General features: G+C 38.6%; 3 protein-coding genes across 3 annotated transcripts; all 3 read right to left on the minus strand.

Moving 5' to 3' along the window:
- Positions 1–1,317: 1,317 nt before the first annotated feature.
- On the minus strand, positions 1,318–13,322 carry LOC141836446 (sister chromatid cohesion protein PDS5 homolog C-like). Its single transcript, XM_074723936.1, has 17 exons — positions 13,245–13,322; positions 13,012–13,142; positions 12,015–12,218; positions 11,715–11,896; positions 11,416–11,542; positions 11,145–11,339; positions 10,212–10,262; positions 9,898–10,114; positions 9,417–9,802; positions 8,204–8,308; positions 7,997–8,101; positions 5,842–5,927; positions 3,721–3,772; positions 3,538–3,624; positions 3,413–3,456; positions 2,284–2,358; positions 1,318–2,201 (listed from the first exon to the last, which is right to left on the minus strand). The coding sequence occupies exons 2-17, from the start codon at positions 13,108–13,110 to the stop codon at positions 1,658–1,660; spliced, it is 2,559 nt and encodes an 852-aa protein (XP_074580037.1). The 5' UTR covers positions 13,111–13,142; positions 13,245–13,322; the 3' UTR covers positions 1,318–1,657.
- A 1,647-nt stretch (positions 13,323–14,969) lies between these two features.
- On the minus strand, positions 14,970–17,624 carry LOC141836517 (temperature-induced lipocalin-1). The gene is made up of 2 exons (XM_074724026.1): positions 17,179–17,624; positions 14,970–15,304 (listed from the first exon to the last, which is right to left on the minus strand). The coding sequence occupies exons 1-2, from the start codon at positions 17,551–17,553 to the stop codon at positions 15,119–15,121; spliced, it is 561 nt and encodes a 186-aa protein (XP_074580127.1). The 5' UTR covers positions 17,554–17,624; the 3' UTR covers positions 14,970–15,118.
- Positions 17,625–19,112: 1,488 nt separating this feature from the next.
- Positions 19,113–20,472, minus strand: LOC141836515 (nod factor hydrolase protein 1-like). Its single transcript, XM_074724023.1, is given in 3 exon segments — positions 19,113–19,240; positions 19,322–20,396; positions 20,398–20,472. Coding segments are annotated over 3 exon segments (1,170 nt in total). The 3' UTR covers positions 19,113–19,220.
- Positions 20,473–20,780: the final 308 nt, after the last annotated feature.

The raw sequence follows: 20,780 nt of genomic DNA on the forward strand, positions 1-20,780 counted from the left end.
TGAGTAACCACGAGAATGTTGGCATCGGTACACAGAATTCGTGTGCGTTTAACGTATCCGCGCTTGCTTCTTGTAATCGGGGCATAACGGGAGATATCGCATATATATTCTATGCTAATGCTAGTATAGGAGTGATAGGGACGGGGAAGGCGATTCGCACGCGGGCGTGGCACGCTGCGCCATGTCGTTGGGATATTTCTTGTGGGCCATCCGTCGCCGCACCTCACAAGGTATGTGCGTGGGGCAAAGACAAAAATGTGTGGATAAGGATTGGCGTATTGTACAGCATGCGAGGAGGGAAAGTGGCGTCTGCGTCAAAAGTAGCGTTTCCACCGGGGCATTGCACCACCAGTGATCCTCCCCTGTGCCACGCACTAACTTAATATCGAATATACACATCTAGCTTTGTCTATTGCTTCGGATCTTATCTACCACGCAAATTAAAGGATCACTCAGATTTACATGACTAATATTTTCATAGATGAACAATTCTGATATTGGCGAAATTACATATTGGAACGATCACGGTGTGGTATTGACGCATGCATGCACATTGCACCTTCGTCCCTGTAAATGTCTCCATATTTCTTTCGGGTGCTAATTAGTTCGAAGTTTTGTTTTGACTTCAATCGATGGATTTGAAGTGGACCAATCAATCTTGTCTTGGCCCTGAACTTAGATTAAGCATTGGTGACTTTGAATTATTACCAATTTATTAATATATTTTTGAAACAATTGTTCTGTTTGTGTTCTTAAATATTAGACGATAGGAAGAGAATGTGTATACTGGAGGAGCAGAAAATCATAGTTTGTAATAAGTGCAACATTTGTATTGTGAATTCATGTCTTAGATCGAGGATAGAATCAACAATACGATGGATTATCCAAGCAGACAACTGAGAGTAGAACTCAAGTCTAAGATATGGAAGGCCTACATGAGAACCAATTCAAAAGATTCGCCCTTGGTGAGTTAATCCAAAATGGAAGAAACTTAAGCTCAATATAACATCAACTAACGTCAAAAGATCACTAGAGAACCCATTTCCAAGAACTTCTGATTATTGTTTAAGGATACACCAAATCTCTTGTGAATGTTCATTAGTTTCCAATACTCAGTCATTCTCAGTGGCAATTGCTCCAGCTATCTTGTGTAAGTCTTAGAGAATCTTTGTAATGGATCCAAATAAGGGGGGAAACGAAAAATGGTGGGAATTAATGTGAAAAAAGGAACAAACGAAAATGCATGTATCACTAGTTACTAGTAAATCACTAGGAAAAAGTGCTGCCACTGCATTTAAGAATCACACAATCAACTGGTGAATTAAATATTTTGACTAAAATTATGAAGCGTCAATAGTCTTCATTCCTATTCTAAAAACCACAAAGGTGAGGCTCCGAGTCTAAATCACAAAATGGCCCCAAGGAACCACAAAATAGTTTTGGCAACATAATTATATAAATAGAACAGCAACTACCTACCTCACCTGCAACACTCCAGCTTCCAATGGCTTGCATTTTGACTCCTATCACAAGAATAATTGTAGCCTAAACAAATCCAACACCGTAGGCATCTTGGTAAGCACATAGGTAAGTTACAACACTGGGATCCACCAAAGCAACGACAGTAACAAAAAATATATATATCAACTAAGAAACCTCAGGTTTGCCTCTTTCTCCTGCGTTTCTTCCCTTGAAAAGCTTCACTTTCTGGGGATTTTGCTTTGGTGTTAGTTAGTGCTTTCTCTGATGTCTCAGATTCTGGCACTTTAGGTTTCTCCTCAGAATTAGTATTGGCCTTGGTTTCTCTTCCAGTTTTAATTCCCTTGGACGTTTGGACTGCCTTAGGGCTGTCGATGGATTTACTTTTTAAAGCATCATTTTTTACCTTGGTGCTATCACTTGCACAATCATCGTCCTCTGGTTTGCTGCCACTGGCAGCAACAGGAGTGTCGTCCACCATGGATTTTCTACTGGAGTTAACCTTCCGTCCTCTTCCAATTTTGGGAGTAGGTTTACTTTTTGAAATATCATCTTTGGCCATGCTATCATCCTTGAGCTTAGTGGCAGACTCAGAATTTTCATCTGTGGGTTTGTCAATTTCCTGTTCTTTTCCTTTAGCAGAGGAGCTAGGGCTACTGTCCAAGTTCAGAGGTCTAGCTTTTGGTGGTCTACCCTTACGGCGACCGGTGGATGTTGCACCACTGACAACCAACAAAAGGACATTCAGTTTCTAGAAAAAAGAAACCATATAGAAAAATTAAACATTACAGTTCCTATCAATACCTTTCTGTAGATGGCTTTGTACTAGCTGTGTGTGGTACAGAACTTGAGCCTACTTTAACTCTTTTGCTCTTTGGTCTGGTTTAACAAACAATATGGAACACATCAAATGCCAAGAAAATAACATATAGTTCCATGGAAATTACTTTCCACTATCCATTTAAACACAAAAAAATGTATCAAAACTGTCATTGTTTGGTGTCTATGGATTATTAATACAATGATAATACAATCTGATGTAAAAAAACATCAACTTTAGAATGAGAAACATGCTGAAAAAGTTTATATGAAGACTATAACTAAAAATGATAACTGAACACCTTCAAGTTTGAAATTGTCGAAGTTCTAAGTCATGATTCAAGTAACAAATATGTTGGAGATCAGAGAGGTTAGGTTGGAGAAAGACAACATTTCAAATTTTGGGAATGCAACCAACAGTAGATGTGATTGCAGCTTGTTCATCAAACTTCAGCAATCAGGATTAAGCACTGAGGTTCTTAGATATGTGGAAGGGGAACAAGAATGATTATCTGCCCTCTAAATGAAGAGATGACATACAAGATGAAGCTTCTGATCATCATCTTCATGTGCTTTGACATAACTCACAACTCGAATGTTATCCCGCCAAAGTTCAGGGTGGGCCTAGACTTGATTTAAAGGTGAAGATCCTTCTTATGGAAATAAGACAGGTCGATAATGAAGGCAAACCTTGTGAAGTAGATCAAAACTCTAAAGCCAGGACAGACTGAAGGATCTGATTCACTGCCTCATTGGCGCAGAGGTCCAAAATCATGCATGCATTGGAAGATAAGGGGAACTAGTTAAATGCACAGAGAACACTGAGGTCCAACTGTACAGAAAAAGTTCCAGAATAAATTTTATGAAACACAAACACCAATAGGACAAATGGGTGATCAAATATCTATCAAGAAAGTTACTAGATAAAGGATAGTTTTATGTAGGTACCACTAAGAGCAATTCAAACAATGTAAAATGAAACTGTTGTTAGCTGATCTTAGATAGGTAAGACTATCAATGTACTATTCTGTACTTTTTTGTAACCTACTATTGGACTGTGCCCATGGCCTTCTTTGCTTAAAAATATTAAAAATAAAAATAAAAACAAACTTACTCTTCTGCAGGATCAGGACTATCAGAGCCTTCTTTTCCTTGCTCCTGAGTATCAAAATCAAAAGGATGGAATTAACAATTAAAGAAAAATATGTGCACAATTAGATTGGGGTAACTCCCACTCACCAGACTTGATTTGCTGCCCGCTTCAATTAACTCCCAACGCTCTTTCTTCAGTAATAATACCTCTACATCTCCATCTCTATACATGATCTAAATAGTATAAAACAGCATAGAAAATTTCAGTCAGAGAAGTTATTCAACTGAAGAGAAGCTAAAGTTCCAGAATATAGTATTCTTAGTAACAACCTTGTGCTTTTTGGAAGCTTTATCGTAAGAATCAATTACTCCATCATAAAATCTGCAGGTACAAGCAATATCAACAAATGTAACAGAACACAAATGTCTACAAACAAGTCTGTGACGCAAGATACAATTACTTAGAAAACTCGTTGATATACATAGTATAATCATCAACTTGAATCAATTTTTAGATTAGTCAAGCTTATATTGGATATTCTTGCATAAATTGCTGCTAATAAATATTATAAAGGACGAGATCACCATAAGACAATGAGAAATTGGGAGATCTAGTGTCCACTCATCATGGCAGTACAAAAAGTATAATAAACCCGTTTTATCCCTAAGGCTGAAGTTGGATGGGCAGCCAGGAAGCAAGCAGCAACAGAATAGTAATGAAGGATCAGGTGCCTCATCAACTATTTCCTCTGAAAAACATCAACCACGTGCCAAATATGCTAAAAGTATCATTTTCTTCCATCACAGATTGGAAACAAAGCTATATCGAAATTTAGTGGCTGTTTCTTTAGACATGGAAATTAGGATAGAAGAAAAGAAATTGAAAGATGAAGTTGCGAAAGGAGAGAAGAAACAATTCTCTCCTAACTTGTTCACTTGAAAAGAAGGAAAATGCAAAGAAATCTCTGTTTCCACTTCTCCCCAAGACCATCAACTCCACCACCCAATTGACTGACCGAAATAACCCTCCTACAGCTGGGCCACCAAAGAGAATGGTAGAAAGCCCATGCCAGCCTCGTTGAACCCTCCTTGCCACCAAATCAGTGCAATAACACTTCTACTACTGGAGACATTGTGAAGGGCGAAGACCCTTCTCCAGCCTCACTGAAGCACCCTCAGCCCTCTAGATCAATTGTGACACCGACATTGTCTAGGCAAGTGGCGTCCTTGATTGCAGAGGCAACAAGGAAGCAAGATCTTGTCACCTGACTTAGAAAACTAAATCAAGTACAAAAATAGATTTTTTTTATTCTAATTCCTTTCCCTGGTCTTTCTTTGCACAAAGAAAATTAAAGCTACTGTTTGCTCTTTTTTCCCCAGATGTTTATTTCTCTCCTCTTTCTTTCCATCATAAGAAATTATATGCAAATTATAACCAGATAATGGGCCTTCAATTTTTAGCTGTATGCTTAGACATGGTACTTTGGTTGAAGGAAGTTTGGTAGGGAGGATGGAGCTTTGACTAGGTGCTCTCAGTTCAGCTATCTCACTAGTCCACTTTACATAAACTAGGAATTGATGGACTAGGTGCAATTCATCAAGTTTGGATGAACTGGAGACAGTCAGGTTACCAGTTCAGATAAGCTAAAAAGTCGTTAGGATGAAGTGGTAGAAGTGACACTATTTCTTGGTTAAGTAGCTAAAGTGAAACTTCAATAATATAGACCTCATAAGGTGGTGGTACACCTTACGAGGTAAAGATTTCCCTTATTAGGCGAAGAGTTTTGCCCTTGGAAGTGAAGAACCTTTTCATTGTGAGGTGACAAGATTTGCCCTTATGAAGTGAAGAGGTTTCTATTATAAGGCAAAAGCGAAGATGTTTGTCCTTGCGCGGCGAAGTGGTTTGTCCTCACAAGGTGTAGTAGTTTTTCCTTATTGATGAGGTGAAAATGTGCTTGGCTGATGTAAATTTTGTGGATGAGTTGTGGCACTGACGGCCTATTTATGGGCTTTTGGGATGAATCAAGGCTACTTGCTAAACTATGTCTACTATAAATGGACACATGTAATGCCCTAGTATCATTGGTGATGAAAAATATGATCATGGGTAATATAAACATAATTCCAATTACCATCATAGTGCAGATATTGCTAAAAATATAAGTATATAAACAGATTATAAAACACAAAGAGAACAAGGTTAGGAACATGATTAAAATTGGCTACAACATATAAGACATTTAAAAGAGTCAATTCCAAAAATTAAATGCCAGTATCAACTATTTTTCAAAATCATACTCAACCCAATTGAATTTTGCATATTTACACCCACTAATAATTTCTTCCAAAACCAAATCTCACTTAAAATATGCCAATAACAGTAACTAATAAACCAAAGTTCAACTCATTTACAGATTTTCTTTCTTTTCTTCCAAGTCAAGGTATACTCACTTTTTATCAATTGGCCACCATACCCTAATTCTGGATCCAACAATGCTCCCATCCAACACCTTATTACTGATTGGTGTTTCGGTACTCTAACAATCAACATAAGCAACCAAAATCAGAATAGAATAGACTTTTAAAAAATAAACAAATTATCAAGATAAGAAACAAGGTATCAAGAAAAGACAAGAACAAAGAAGCAAATTAAATTTCTAGAGATTTAAAATTAGAGCAACTTTTAACAAAAGAACTGGAATGCAAACTAATGCATAAAAAAATGCCTCCTCAAAAAAGTTTCATTCGAGTGAACCATATTTCGTAAAAATTCAAAATGCAAGTGTCAGAATATACAAGCCATATAGATGAGAACTCAGATCAAAATTCTCCTGGGCCTTAAATTCTTGGAAAACTAGATTGAGGGGTGTCGTTGAAACATATCAAGATGGTGAGAACATAAACATATGGGAGGAACCTTGGTTCTTTTACATCCCATAGAAAAAAAAACCAACCTTAGCTAAAATTAACCCAACTCTTAACTACTCATTTGCAACAAATCTTATCCATAATGGTATATAGCAATATCATCGTCCAGGATCTTTTAATAACATCACTTCCAGAGTTCAGTCAAATGTGCAACATTTATATCTCATCAATGCTAAGCCTAATAAGTAGTTTTAGCAGAATCCAGTGGATGGTAATGCCTCCTTCAATCTTGCATATAAATAGTCAAAGACTCGGAGGCAAGCAATTTCAGAACCATATGAACCAATAGATAGTGAGGAAAAAGCATTAGGAAATTAATTATTAATGCTTATCATTCACAATTTAGGAGGAGAGATTTAGGAGCAACTCATGCTGGCTGAATGGAGTGTACTTGAATACAAATGGTAAGGTTTTGTTTGATTGTTAATTTGTTAGTGACTTCAAAAAATTGAGTCAATACTCCCTTAGTATTGATTTTGTGCTTCTCAAGTAATAGCAAAATGTTAAGTGGTTACATGAATACTATAATGCAAGTGGGTCACAGCTATAGAAAGAAAAAGAATGATGACGCCTTCCAATGATCCTAAACCAAAAGTCAATTTTATCGTTTATGAACAGTTGCAATTGCTGGCTTCATAAAAGCAAAAGCAACTCAAATTAAGGCAAAATTGTCAATAATTTGAGACGTAACAAACCTGAGGAGCATTGAGTTAAACTTAAAAAATTATGGTTCCTTTAATGCCAACCATGTGACTCTCTGCTAATGATCTTTACGATGGAGAATATTGATTCTAATCAAACGTGAAGGTTTTGATTCACGGTCTAATTGGATTCCAACTGATATTGTAGGGGAGATAAGGGAACTGTTTCATGATTTTTTAAATACATCTCAACTACAGAAAGAAGGAAACAAACAGCAGATTTATTACTCAATAAGAAAGATCATCTCGACAATGTCTTTTATAGGAAGATGCAATTCCTTGGGGCAAAGGTGATAATGCTCATCCCAAGTGCCTCTCAATGTTGGCTCCACAGTGATTTGAAGGGAGGTAAATCATGGTGATTGGGTGACCTCTTCAAGTAGAAGGGATTTTATTCCCCAAGGATTCGACCCCTGCCTTCTTGTAGCAATCTACCACCTGAGTACCAACTCAGTTATGCCCGCCGGGACAGGAAGATGCAATTCTTGTACTCGAGGAATGTGCATATTAAACCAAATGAGGTTTGTTTAAAGTCTAATTGAATTTTAACTGCTACTATATGGGACATTGGAGAACTGTTTTTCATGAATTTTTTAATATCTTATGTACAGTGAAGGAAACATGGCAGCTGACTGGGCTGTTCAATCAGCAAGGGCATCTAGAAAATGCTTTCTATAGGAAGATGTGATTCCTGTGCATATCTCCAGGATGTTTTGATCTACAAGTGGTTAGGATGCAACTGCATTGTTTACCACACAACTTGAGTTCTCTAATGAGAAGATCTTGACTTGTGGCATTCTGCAGGACCTTCTAGAAATGCATAATTTCTTTTTCTATATTAGCTATACATATCATATAAGAGATATTATCAAAGAAACCTATGAGTGACTTTAACAAGAGAAAACAATCACATATGCCTTTCATTTACATGCTGCCATTTTTATTCACCTAGAATCACAGAATATATATGTATGCACCTCTTTAGCAGCATGGTCAAGCTTCCTCTTGGACTTAGTTTTTGCACTCTCCTGGATGCTGTCTTCATGATTGGGCATTTTGGAATCAGATTCTGAGATAAATTCCTGAATAGAAGGGAAAACAGGAAATAAACACATATGACTGTATTTTATATGCTACAGTATGTTTAATTTTCACCTAAAAGAACAATGTATATATGTATGCACCTCTTTGCCAACATGGTCAAGCTTCCTCTTGGATTTAGTTTTAGCACTCCCCTGGATGTTGCCTCCCATATTGGGCATTTTGACATTAGATTCTGAGATAGCTTCCTAAATACAATGCCGAAAAAAGAGTCTTAGATTCCTCTGTTTTCTTGGAAATAAAATAAAATGTTACTTTATTGGTAAAAAAAACTTGGTCAGTAGTTACAGGAAAACACATCATTCCAACAGGGTTAACTATAAAATGGTAAAGAAGAGTTTTCCACAACACAGATAAATATTTCTGAAACACACAGAAAGATAGTACTCGAAAGAACTAAAAGAAATGTAATGCCATGTAATCTGGAAAGAACAAAATGTTTGGACGGGATAGGATGCCTGAGCATGTATAGAAAGCACTGATTAAAACATAAGGTTCATGACCAATGCTGATAGTGACTTAGATTTCACAATTTTCTTAATTATGTAAAGGCACCATAGACAAACCTAAATCACAAACCTCCCCAACATATCTGATTTGAAAAATCATAAAGGCATCAATCATTGTGCAAGCTAACAAAAGTAAATTCAAGAAGATAAACCCTATAAAATATTAAACTGGTATATTTCAAAAGAAATAGAAGTGCCTCGTGAGAAGTGTCCATAAAAATCTATAATTCTATAAAAGGAGGAAAAGGTGTTCTTGATTATAATCAAATATTCAAGTGTGTATTACAACCTGAATTCTAGTTACCAAAATCAGAAAGACATGTCATTGCCAGAAAATCTTAGAAATATTTGACTATTTTATTTTATTTTAAAAAAAAAGAACACTGTAACCACCTTAATAAGCATATTATCGAGAATACCATGTTACAGATATATGTAGAATATGTCAATAAGCAACTTGTAGGATTCAAAGTGCACAGATGGTTGCATAAGAACAAGACCAACAGAAAAATAATAAAAATAAAACTTGAGATTTAAAGTACAGAGTGTAAACACATCTAGTGCACTTTGCATAACAAAGAAGAGCAATGCAGTACCAACGCTGTGTTAAGATTTAATGGTGAAAGAGAATAGAAAAACAATTAAGTAATATGCTAGCAGAAACTCTCTAAGCAAAAAATTTTGATGACCTGCCAAGATAACAATTATAGACTAGTCCTGCTATTTGTAAGATGAGGTTGACAGAGCCCAATGTTGATAATATAGAGCAGAGCTAAATGGAAGTCACCTTCTTAATTGGTTCCATATCTACAATTTCTTTGCCTTTGAGATCCTCATGTTGTTTGGCCTTAGATATTCTTGATTTTTTAGATGAACTTCCATGACCAGTCTTGTTTACTGAACCTTTTCTACTTCTTTGCCTCTGGGATTTATCTTCTGAGACTACTGGAATGTCAACAGGATTGTTAATCCCATCTAACTCTTTTTGTGGAGTGATATCTTTGTCTCCAGTCTCAGGACCCTTCTTTTGCAAAGAAGGAGCAGATTGCTCATTCATTTCACTGCCTTGATGCTTTTTTCCCATCACCTTAGATCTAGGTCTGCCACGCTTACGTCTAGTTGCATCAGAACTCTGCTTTTCAATTGGCAACGTCACCTTAACATCTCCATTATCTGTTCCAGAAGACAAAAGAAAAGGAAAAAGGTCAAGCAGGTCGACAATAAAAGGCCCAAAACCAGCATCATGATTACACCATCATCCATGTTACCTAATGCATCCTTGTCGCTTAAAATAACCCTGTCCGATTGATCACTAGGCGGAGAAAGTCGAGAAGGTTCAGACATCTGCTTTGGAGAAGATGGTTCTATTGTTGATTCACTCTTGCCCATCTGAACATTACAATTGCTGCTCGCAGGTTTTGGGGATTTCTTGGTAGAACTGACTTCTTCTGGACAACCAAGTTCTTGTTCCATTTCTTCAGACCCCTAAAGTACAAAATTTACAAAAGAAGAGAAGGTTACAATGCTATATGGCATTAGATTAAGTGTGAAAAAAAAAACAAAAATCAGTTCAAAACTTCACCTTAAGCAATTCATCTGAAACAGTCCTTTCAGACTGTTTGCTGTCATCTGCCTGAAGTAACAATGACTCAAAAGTCAACTAAAACAAAACACAAATAAATAACTGAAATTGAATGCAGATTCAATATCGAAGTGTGACAAACATTTAACCAAGGATTGCATTTTAACGGTTTGGTAGATGGTTCAACATACATGCACACCATTGGATGAACCAAACAGCTCATAATACAACCAAATGGACAGCAGAAGCAAAAGAGATACTATTATCAAGACATACTTATACAACAACACAAAGCAATTTTGTCCCGACTATTTGGGATAGGGAACAAAGATCTTGTACTGGCATTGAAGTCTATGCAATGATCACATAAGATTTAAGAGGTTCCTCTACATTTCAATCACCCACTTCTATCTTATCAATGATACTTGTGTAAATATTTCCTTGTCAAATAATAGATTCAAAATATCTAAAACTCAGCAAAAGATTTCTTCAAAATACAATGGATCCTTTCCCCGGACCCCGCATGGCGGGAGCTTCGTGCACCGGGCTGCCCTTTTTTACATAACAAAAGAATCAATAGATCTACTTCACAACCAGAAAATAGTAAAAAAGATGTAAGAAGAGAGGAAAGTAATTGTGGTAGTAAAATCAAAATATTCAACATAAGATTCTTACAGGAAAAGAAATATTACAAAGCATAACTAACAATGCAGAAGAAAAAAAGAATAGATACTAGGAGAATGAGACAGTTAACAAGCACGAATGCCTAGGAGCAACTCATGCAACCAGTGAACAATGGAACCATATATATAGTTTAAACATAATAGAGTTCATGAGACAAACATTAGCGGAAGCAGACTTCATCAAATCACATTGCCAGGAAATCATAGATTGCAATATATAACTGTATGTTTTATGGGATAGTTAATGCACCATAATTTCACCGGAGGCATTAATGTTTTGCTCCAAGCTATCCACATTCTGAAGGCATATAGAGGCTACAACTTTACTGTACTCGCTTAAAATAATGCCACCTGATTGGGATAACTCTGACAAATAAGGTTTTAACTTCCCGGAACAATTGCTGATCACTTTTTCACCCAGTCTATGTACAACGGGTGCGATATCCTGAGATTAAAATTTAGCTAAGTTAGAGAAATGTTTAGTCATTCAGACCAGTAATTTTCAGGAGACAGGAATTTACTTTGTTGTCACTTTTTACACTATTTATAAGGCATAAAAGTAGCTCCGAGGAAATATCTTCACTCTCTTCTAACACAAGTGTCATAATCATTTCCATCGAGGAAAAGATCTTCTCAGAATGATTTGGCCTGTTTAAAGTAATATTTATCAGCTTCTACTGAAAAAGATGGAGAATTCACAAGTACCAAGAAGTATAAGATTAAGCAAACTATTGCATGAGCAAAAGAATAATAGGAATAAAAATTCCTCTTCCAGCCAACAGCAGGATGAATGAGTGAAAAGGAATAAAAAATTTGTTACCTTAAAGTCTTCAGGAAATGACAAAACATCTCCAAAATCAACGAATCACATTCGAGATCCAACATCAAGACACATGAGCGAACTTTTGCAACAGTTTCAAGAACAGAAACCCTCTTGGGGAAAGATCGACTTGACATATCATCCAAATTCTCAAAGGCTTGAACAATCCTCTGAAATATCTCCTGAGTATTGAAGAAATTTTGAAGAGGTTACAAAAGCAATGGTGAAATGCACTGCACATGTCCTGAATGTACAATCAATTAGATGTAAAGACGGGAAAAAAAACATAACTACGCTAACCTTCATTAGGTCATCATCATATGGAGTTTCAGGAGCTGTAATTCTAGTGATCTCACTCAAGCATGATGTAACGGCCACTTTCACATCCAGTTCAGAATGTCCCAAGAGCTCTTTATCCACCAGTGCTCTCATTGATGGCTTAAGTGCATTTGACATGGATTGCTTTGGTGATTGTTCCACTCTCGATAACAAAATCTCGGCATGCTGCACAAAGATATTGCCAAGGAAGAGCTCAAACAGGAAACATAATCAAAATTTAGGGGCTCTTCGAAGATGACAGAATATTGAACTATAGACAGAGAAACAAACACAGAGGAGAAATATGGAATATGTAAAAGAAAACTAAGAGCCGAAAAAAATCATATCAGCCATAGCAGCTAGAATAACCAGCTACTAAAGTTTCTAACATACCAAGAAAGGGATAATGCAAACTTATTTCTTTTTTCCATCAAAAGAGAAACCAGCCAAAATCTTCAACAAATTAAGATATTGCAGCACTACAGAAAGCAAACATATAACAAATGTCATTCTCTATTCAGCATCAAACAGTTTTGCTGAATCAAGCCACCTTGTAGTTTGATATTTGCTATTTTTACACTCATTCTAGCAAAAGCATATAAAACTTTGATGGATCATTCAGACCATATATGGATAACCTGTACCAGAGATAACAAACCTCGTGGCTGTACAGGAAGCAGTTCCGAATCTTTCAGAGGTAGGTTTTTTTTTTTTTGCACATTATAGAAAAAGGGGAAAGAATAATCTCATAACAAAATACAAACTATGATGAGAGACTAACCAGTATACACACCATCCAATTTGGCAATTACACTATGCTGACAGAAAAGTTGTCATGGTCGCTAGATTAATTCAAACGCAAGATTGAAATAACTCAGGAAAAAAATGGGTATTTGGACTACCAAATTAGCAAAGTATTAAATACTCTGACAATATTCATTGTTATTTTTTAAATGACAAGGAGGCGTCTAGGGTTTACGTCGAGAAGCGGTAGGAGCTCATCCACGGCGGAGGGAGGAGAGGTTAGCCTGTTCCCAACATCACGAAGCCGATCCTCCAGCTCCTTGTTATCCATCATTCCAAGCCTCAGATCCCAGTGCCCTCGAAACCCTAACAGATCCAACCAATAACGTAAATGTCGAGGGGACGACGCCAGTAAAAGGTTTGATGGATCGGATGACCAAAAACAGGAGGTAGGGTTTGGATTCTTGCCTCTGTCGTCCGGCTGACGGGAGGGCCGGGGCCTGTGTCGCGTCGGTGCTTTCGCCTCGCCAAGGAGCGACGGGTGAGTCGAAGCGGCCCGACTGCTGGAGCGAGCGCGAAAGATATAGTGTCAGATGCAAGGGAGGGGCTACCGTGATGCGTGGAGAGAGAGAGCGAGGAAACGATCGGTCGATGTGATCGATACGGGATGAGGACGGTTCAAGTTTTCAACCGGTTCACTTTATCAATTTGTGGTGCGCCGGATAGAGCTATCAAACACATCAATTTATAATGAGACAGATTAAACAGACAAAAATTCATCGTGAAGCCAAGAGGAACATCAAACTTAGTACATTAAAAAATTTATAATCTAATCCAATATTAAAATTTTTATAATTAAATTATAATTTAAATCGATCAAATTAAAATTTTTAAATTTAAATGATGATTTAGACATATTAAATCATTAATCCATTAAATTTTTTACTATTAATTTTAAATTTTAAAAATAAATAAATTTTTTAATCTATGAGTCAATCCAAGACTAACAATTAGAGTCTAAGTAGATCGGACCATTTGAATCTGTCCTAAAACATATTGATAAAATTTCAACCTAAATTTAAATTATTTAATGAAGCGAGTCAATTTAATGGTCTCATTCCAAATTGACAATTCTAATATCAGATTGATTTTAGTTTATCTATGTATTTACACCTATTTACAGAGAAGGAAAATAAGGAAGAAAAAATAGTAAAAGTCACATCCTACTTCAAAAGAGCATCTTATGTACATGATTTCTTGAGGATCGTCAAAGATATTTAATTCTTATAAAATAACAGAACAATCCTTTGATTTTTATTATCCTATTATTATAAAATAACATACAACAATCCTTTGATTTTTATTATCATATTTATATCTTCTGCTTAAAGCTTGAACTGGTCGAGCATAACATTGAGAGAAAACTTCGATTTAATATATTATGCATTGTATGATTCAACCTAAATAAAAAATTATAGCTTTTCAAAATATAATTTTAATATTCATTTGTAACAACTACGAAATTATCACTTTGCTATAATTATAACTTTTAACTAGAAGCACAAATATCAAATCAAAATTCGAGAATTTATAACTAATTATAGGGTAGAATAACAATCTGATTTAAAATTCAAAAAATATCATTTAAATTTTTTCTGAAATTTACAATTTTAATTGTAGGGTGGAACTTGTAATGATCTGATTTAAAATTCAAAGAATATCATTTAATGTTTTTTTGAAAGACTCCAAATAATTTTAATCTTAAAAAAATATTTTTTTATGTTGTAACAACTACGAAATTGTAGTTGCTATAATTTTATAACAAGTACGATTTTATAACTACTATAACACACTTAATTTAAGCGTGAAATAAAATAATAATAAAAATAATATTTAAAGATAATTGTATCATTTTATTGAGAATAAGATGTCCTTTTAATAAAAAAAATTTAACATACAACAAAATTAACCTCAAAATTATTATGATACAATTATAAAAGATAAAACAAACTTTTTAAAATGAAGATTCAAAAAATATATGACCAGACAGAAATAAGACCAAACCTGATAATTTTTCCAAACATTTCTTTTCCTTGTAAAGAAAAAGCAGTATAAATCACCATCGGCGAGTTGTAAAAGTCATAACTACTCGAGATCACTCCATGATCACTAACAAATACTCAAAACAACAAATTTTAACAAAGATACCATTATTACTTCGATTTGTACACAATATCAAACACATCACACGCAGTGACTAGTTCAGTATATACTGATACAATCACACAGACCAAGGAGGTGAAGGTGAACTCCAAACTGGGGCGGTAGACACTCCATGAGATTCATCTGCCAAAGAGGGATTTGATCCACCAAATGCCTTTGGTATCTCTGGGAGCTGTGTCGGCTTCTGGAGGGGGGTCGGTTTGGGGCGTCTTGTGCAGTTTCTGGACGTCATAACCCACTTCTTTAGCTTTCTCCAGCAACATGTTGTATACTTCCTCATCCAGGTGGGTTTTTCTGCACAGAATCTGAAGTAACACATGATAAATCAACTATGTGAATGTAAATAAATCATAATGATATTTCACAGTATAGTTGACTTTGAGATTCATTTCCTATAAAATTTTGGCAACTAATATAGCACCATAGAATACGGCAAGATCAAACATTCAACTACTGTAACAATTTATCATTGTAAGACAAACATTGTCCTAGAATAAAATTGGACGAATGTTAACTATTTAGGCAGCAATGAAAATATAGGGATGAAGAGTTGCTGAATTTAAGTGGTAGTTTCACATTCAGTTAAGACTTATTGAATTGTGGTGGTAAATTTAAAATGCAAAACAAACACGATTGTTGTAAAGTAAAACAAGAAAACCACAACAATTAGAATGCAATAGACAGGTAAATTGGTACGCAATATTTCAAAAAAAGTCTTTATCTGCAGATAAAACAACATGTTTGATATTCAAATTGATGATGTAATAGCAAGAACTCCATCAAGTTGAAGATTGCTGCCTCTCTAAGCAGAGTATTGGATCATCTTCCATATTCTGTACATTGATTTCTTCTTGTCACTTGACAACACCAAGTTGCCATTGCTCTCAGAACCGATAACCAACTCAAAATCAGCCCACAAATCATCCCATTTTCTTTCTCAAGTTTGAATTTCTCAACTTGGAATTGCATTGCCAATAGAAAGGTGTTCCACATGGCAGGGTACATTCAGTACATTCATCCATGAGTCAATTGACTTCACTAATGGTCTGGGGATCCAATAGTTGAGACATTAGACTATAAGAAAGCAATGGATGAAATGTCGGTTGATTTTACACGAGCCATGAGTTCATAGAACGTTGGCACCCTCAATCTTGATACTTTTTTCAAGAAAAGGTAAGAATGAAAAGAGTATGTTCACCGACTTTACCCCCTTCAAAGTAGAAAGTGTTAAGAAGATATCAGAAAGCAGATGTAGAATATGGTCCACTATCTTGCTAAGAAGGGTGCCATTGTGTTATGAACAATGCAGGGGTCATGCAAGTTCAACTTTCTCAATCTCAACCTCAAACATATTGGTCTATCTTAGCGAAACACATATGAGAAAAACCCGAGCAGAAAATTTTCAACAGCATGCATATTAACTTAAAATCACAAGATACCCTACTTTATATCTTATAACTTTGTTAAACACTTATTTTGCACAGTGATAAATATTTTAGCTATCAATATAAATAATTTTCAGTATTTTAGTACTGACTCTTTTAAACCTTATCCAAAATAACTATGAATCCTCTAACATGATTGTACAACATGTGAAATGCTGCTTGTGAGGTAAAGGCAATGTAATCCTTTCTATAAGTTAGAACTTGTTTAAGAAATTAGTTTCTGAGGCAAGCTGCAAGCTAAAAAAAAAGAGAGATAGATTTTAAGTTTTCTTCGCCTATGTTTATTCTCTTTTCATTATTATCTTGTTGGAATGTATTTATTTTCTACATGGGACATATGCTAGCTCAACTCTTCTCCCTTGAGAGTTGTATAGTTAACTGACATTACCATGCTTTCCCTGGTCAATCTTCATGGTTAAATTGTCTGATCCACTAATGAGACAAATAAATAGAAAAGGAAGAGTAAAATGTTAGACAAATTCAATGTGAGAAAGACAGTGATCAATAGAAACGCAGGCACAAGATGCCTCCGGTCATAGGGCCTTATGGTAAATTGACTCTCCCTCAGCACTAAAATGTTCTCTCTCAAACTGAATCGATATTTAAAAAAAGAAATCTCTCTCTTTTTGTTTATAAAACTATGCAACAACCTAAAGAAATAGGGTTCTGTCAGATCCCTACTTCCAAATTGAAAATTGCATATAGAACTATAGAAGGGCGAGCGAGCTTCATACCCAGAGGTAGTTGCGGGAGGGCTGGCCTATGAGCGCGTACTGGTAGTCATCGTCGATGTAGAGCACCCAGTAATCCCCGACGACGGGGAAGATGGGAAGGAAGGGGGGCACGTAGAACTTGACCTTGAGCTTGGCCTCGTCGCTGGAGGGGTCGGCCTTGTAGGCCGTGCCCTCGATGAATCCGCGCCTTCCGCCGCTCCAAGTCTCGTTGAGGACGTTCACGGTGCCGTCGGACCGCAGCGTGTACGTAGCCCGCGTGTCCTGGCCGTCCCGCGGCTGGAAGCGGGAGGGGACGGAAGCTATCTCGTACCACCGCCCCATGTAGCGCTCCAAGTCCAACCCTTTCACCACGGTCATCTCCTTCTGCGTCGCCATTGCTGATTCTACTTCGTCGCCGCCGAGTTGGTCTTTGATTTATAGCGGCGATGGGCGAGCGGGGCGACGTGGCGGCGCCAGGACGGCAGGTTCGGAGGAACAGTAACTTGCGGGTGCTTCTGGTTGGTTCGAGATGTCGTTTGCCGATGGATCTCGACCGTCCATCGGGTAGTTTTCTTGGGCCCGAAGGCTCGTCCTGCCCTTTTCTTGAATTATTGATTTTTGTCGGCCAATTTCCATAAAAATGCATTTTACTTCTCGATTTAATTTTCCTCGTGTGGATAATGTACTCATATTGGTGATCGCATATGTGATTATCGTATACGCTCATAATGTTTTTTTGCTTTATTGTCCATGCACAATGGTGCCGCGATAGCACATCCAAATTGTCACTCAATCACCTATAGATCCGACCACGATTTAGAATTGACAGTTTGACGATTCGGAACCGTCAATTCGACGGTTCATGGCAGGTCGACCTTTAACCTTAACCGCCCAAGACGGTTACGGTTCACGGTTCGAAATCGTCGATTCACGATTCGGTTCACGATTCGCGACGATTCAAGATTATTATATTAAAAAAATTAAAAATTAAAAATTAAAAATTAAAATTTATTAAAAAAAATGCATTTCGGAGAATTTACCATCCCAGTTGACTGATTTAGTCAAACCAAGAAAACGACTACTGAATTACTAAAATCACATTTGATTTTTATCAGAATTCAAAATCCAATCGACTGACTTTTCTCATTAGTCGATTGATTTTGTATATCGGTCGACTGATGTGGTCAACTCGCCGGTTAACCGACGGGCCGTCGGTTTCACACCTCTTGAACCGGAATCGGCTCGGCTAACCGGGTCAACGGGCCACCCGACCTGTTGACCCAGGCCGGGTCTGGGCCGGATCTGGGCTAAACCTGGGCCGTGGTGGTCGGGTCTAATCAGTAAAAATCATTTTACTTCTCGCGATAATGTACTGATCCAGCGCTTATTTATAAGAATTTTTCTTCAAAGCATAAAAAGCGCACCGCGGCCTCGAGTCGAGTCTTGCAGGCTGAGTCGAGGGAATCGGGTATGGCTCGATGACAGTACTTCTCCAACGGAGTCGTAACCGGATCGAGGCACATCCTCTCGACATACCGAGCCGGATCCTCGAGTTGAGTTCAGAGCGTCGCGGAGCCCGGATTTACCCCCGAGCCAAGTCGATCCGTTCAAATGGCCCAATCTTTCAAAGACTACTCATCATACGGATATGTCCTCCTACCACTTTTGTAACTCATCATAGCAATACTGACAAAGATTTATTTTTTGTTGCTTTATTGTTTGTCACATTTGTGACAGGACATAACATCTTCGATTCATATAAAAGGTTAGTTTTGTACTAAGGGGAGGTATGCAATCTCAAAAACTTTAAAAACATTAACGGCCACTGACCTTCCTACTCACGTTTGTTGTGTTCATAGGCCCCGAAAGCTTCACATCTTCCTCTCCACCCAAGCTTGCTCAAGTGAGGTGCTGAGAAGAAATTGCACATTAAACCGGAACAATTAACTTAACGTCTGATTTTCCAATTTAGCCAATTTTAAGCATAGCAAACTTATTTAATAATCCAACAGAATTCAGGATCACGCCAGCAATCCACGATCTGAAGACTTGCTCATCGTCATTCATCCCCACGCAGACCGAGCTGCATGCCAATAAAGATCGCGTTGAGAATCATTGCAAAAATTTTCACGAGTTTATACTGATTGATAATTCAATCGATTACCTGCTCTTGTGACGCTCCGGCGGCTGTCGTCGTATCCGATAGCCCAAAAGAAGTATCCCCCGAGGCGGCGGCGGCGCGCGAATCTGACCTTCGTAGCCGCTGACCAACTGTCGTCGTAGCCTATCCAGCTAGTTCCGGCGTAGGAGTAGGCCGCCGTCATCACCCGGTCATGCACCACCGTCGCGCTGTTGTTCCGGTTGAAGTCCTCCACCGCCGAGTACACCAGCACGCCGTCGTCCCCCGGCCCCACCCCCACCGCCGGCGCGCCAACTCCGTTCTCCGCCGCGTCCCGCAGCTTCCATGTCCGACCGTAGAGCGGCATCCCCAGCACGACCTGCCTCCTCGGCATTCCCGCCGCCACCCAGGAATCAACCCCGTAGCTGCCGCTGATGTTGCTGTTCGGATCGTACCACGCCGCGTGCTCTCCCGTCGCCGACGTGTCCCACGACCCACGGAAGTCGTAGCACATCAGGTTCACCCAGTCGAGCGCCGCCGCCATCTGGGACACCGGGTACGACCGGCCGTCGCCGAGGAAGAACCGCGAGGCGAAGTAGACGGCCGCCGTGAGCAGCAGCCGCGGCCGCCCAGTGGACGCAGCCTCCCGCTCCGCCGCGGCGCGCCACTCGAGGAGGAGCGTCGCCAGGTTGGCCATCGCCCCTGCGTCTTGCGGGAACTCCCAGTCGAGGTCGAGCCCGTCGAGGTCGTAGCGGCGGGCCACGGCGATGGTGGAGTCGATGAAGGCGGCGCGCGCGGAGGCGCTGGCGGAGAGAGTAGAGAAGGCGGAGTTGCTTCCGCCTCCGCCGATGGAGAGCAATGCTTTGACCGGCTGCTGGCGGAGGCGGCCGCGGCCAGCGCCGGAGTGAGCAGAGGCGGAAAAGTTCCGGAGCATGAGGTCGTCGTCGGCGGTGACATCGAGGCGGAAGGTGGAAGACTCGACTTGGACGAAAGCGTAGAAGAGGTGGGTGAAGAGGGAACGGTCGATGGAGGAAGGCGGCGAGTAGGAGAAGGTCCACGTAGGCCAGTAGCCGCCCCTGATCGACGGATCGGGAGTACGATAGGCGATAACCGAAGGAGAAGAAGAAGAGGAGGAGAAGAAAGAAGACAATGTGTTCTTTCCAAGTCGCCATGGTTGGAAGTTCGAGCTCAAACATAACAGACGAGCTAGCAGCTAGCCATTGATATAAAGCTCGAAGGTGGATGGGAAGTCAAACTCGTTCACTGATTCTAATTGACCAACGCATTAACATGAGTGCCTTATTGATTTCAAATGAAATGCAAATGCATTGATACATATTCACTGTTGTTTGCATTTAAATATTAACAGAGCATTTGTTTTTTGAAGATGATGCAAGTCAAAGTCAGCTGAGATCCATTGCCAAAAGGAAGAGCACGAGAGAGCCCCCGTGATTGACGGGACGGCCACCATATAATACGAGTCGTCTGGTTGTCGCTAACGCGA

Source organism: Curcuma longa, chromosome 10 (assembly GCF_044706935.1).
Source record: "Curcuma longa cultivar G26 ecotype Majalengka, Jawa Barat chromosome 10, ITB_CL_G26_1.1, whole genome shotgun sequence".
NCBI lineage: Eukaryota > Viridiplantae > Streptophyta > Magnoliopsida > Zingiberales > Zingiberaceae > Curcuma > Curcuma longa.

What these genes read in the sequence shown, in the direction of transcription:
- LOC141836517 (XM_074724026.1), bottom strand. Translation starts at nt 17,553, where the DNA reads ATGGCGACGCAGAAGGAGATGACCGTGGTGAAAGGGTTGGACTTGGAG. An exon ending in CCTCCCGCAACTACCTCTGG is followed by an intron (nt 15,305 to 17,178) that starts GTATGAAGCTCG and finishes GTGTTACTTCAG; the next exon opens with ATTCTGTGCAGAAAAACCCA.
- LOC141836446 (XM_074723936.1), bottom strand. Translation starts at nt 13,110, where the DNA reads ATGATGGATAACAAGGAGCTGGAGGATCGGCTTCGTGATGTTGGGAAC. An exon ending in ATGCCTCCGGTGAAATTATG is followed by an intron (nt 10,263 to 11,144) that starts GTGCATTAACTA and finishes TTGTTACTTCAG; the next exon opens with GCAGATGACAGCAAACAGTC. An exon ending in TGGTGGCCAATTGATAAAAA is followed by an intron (nt 3,773 to 5,841) that starts GTGAGTATACCT and finishes TTGTACCTGCAG; the next exon opens with ATTTTATGATGGAGTAATTG.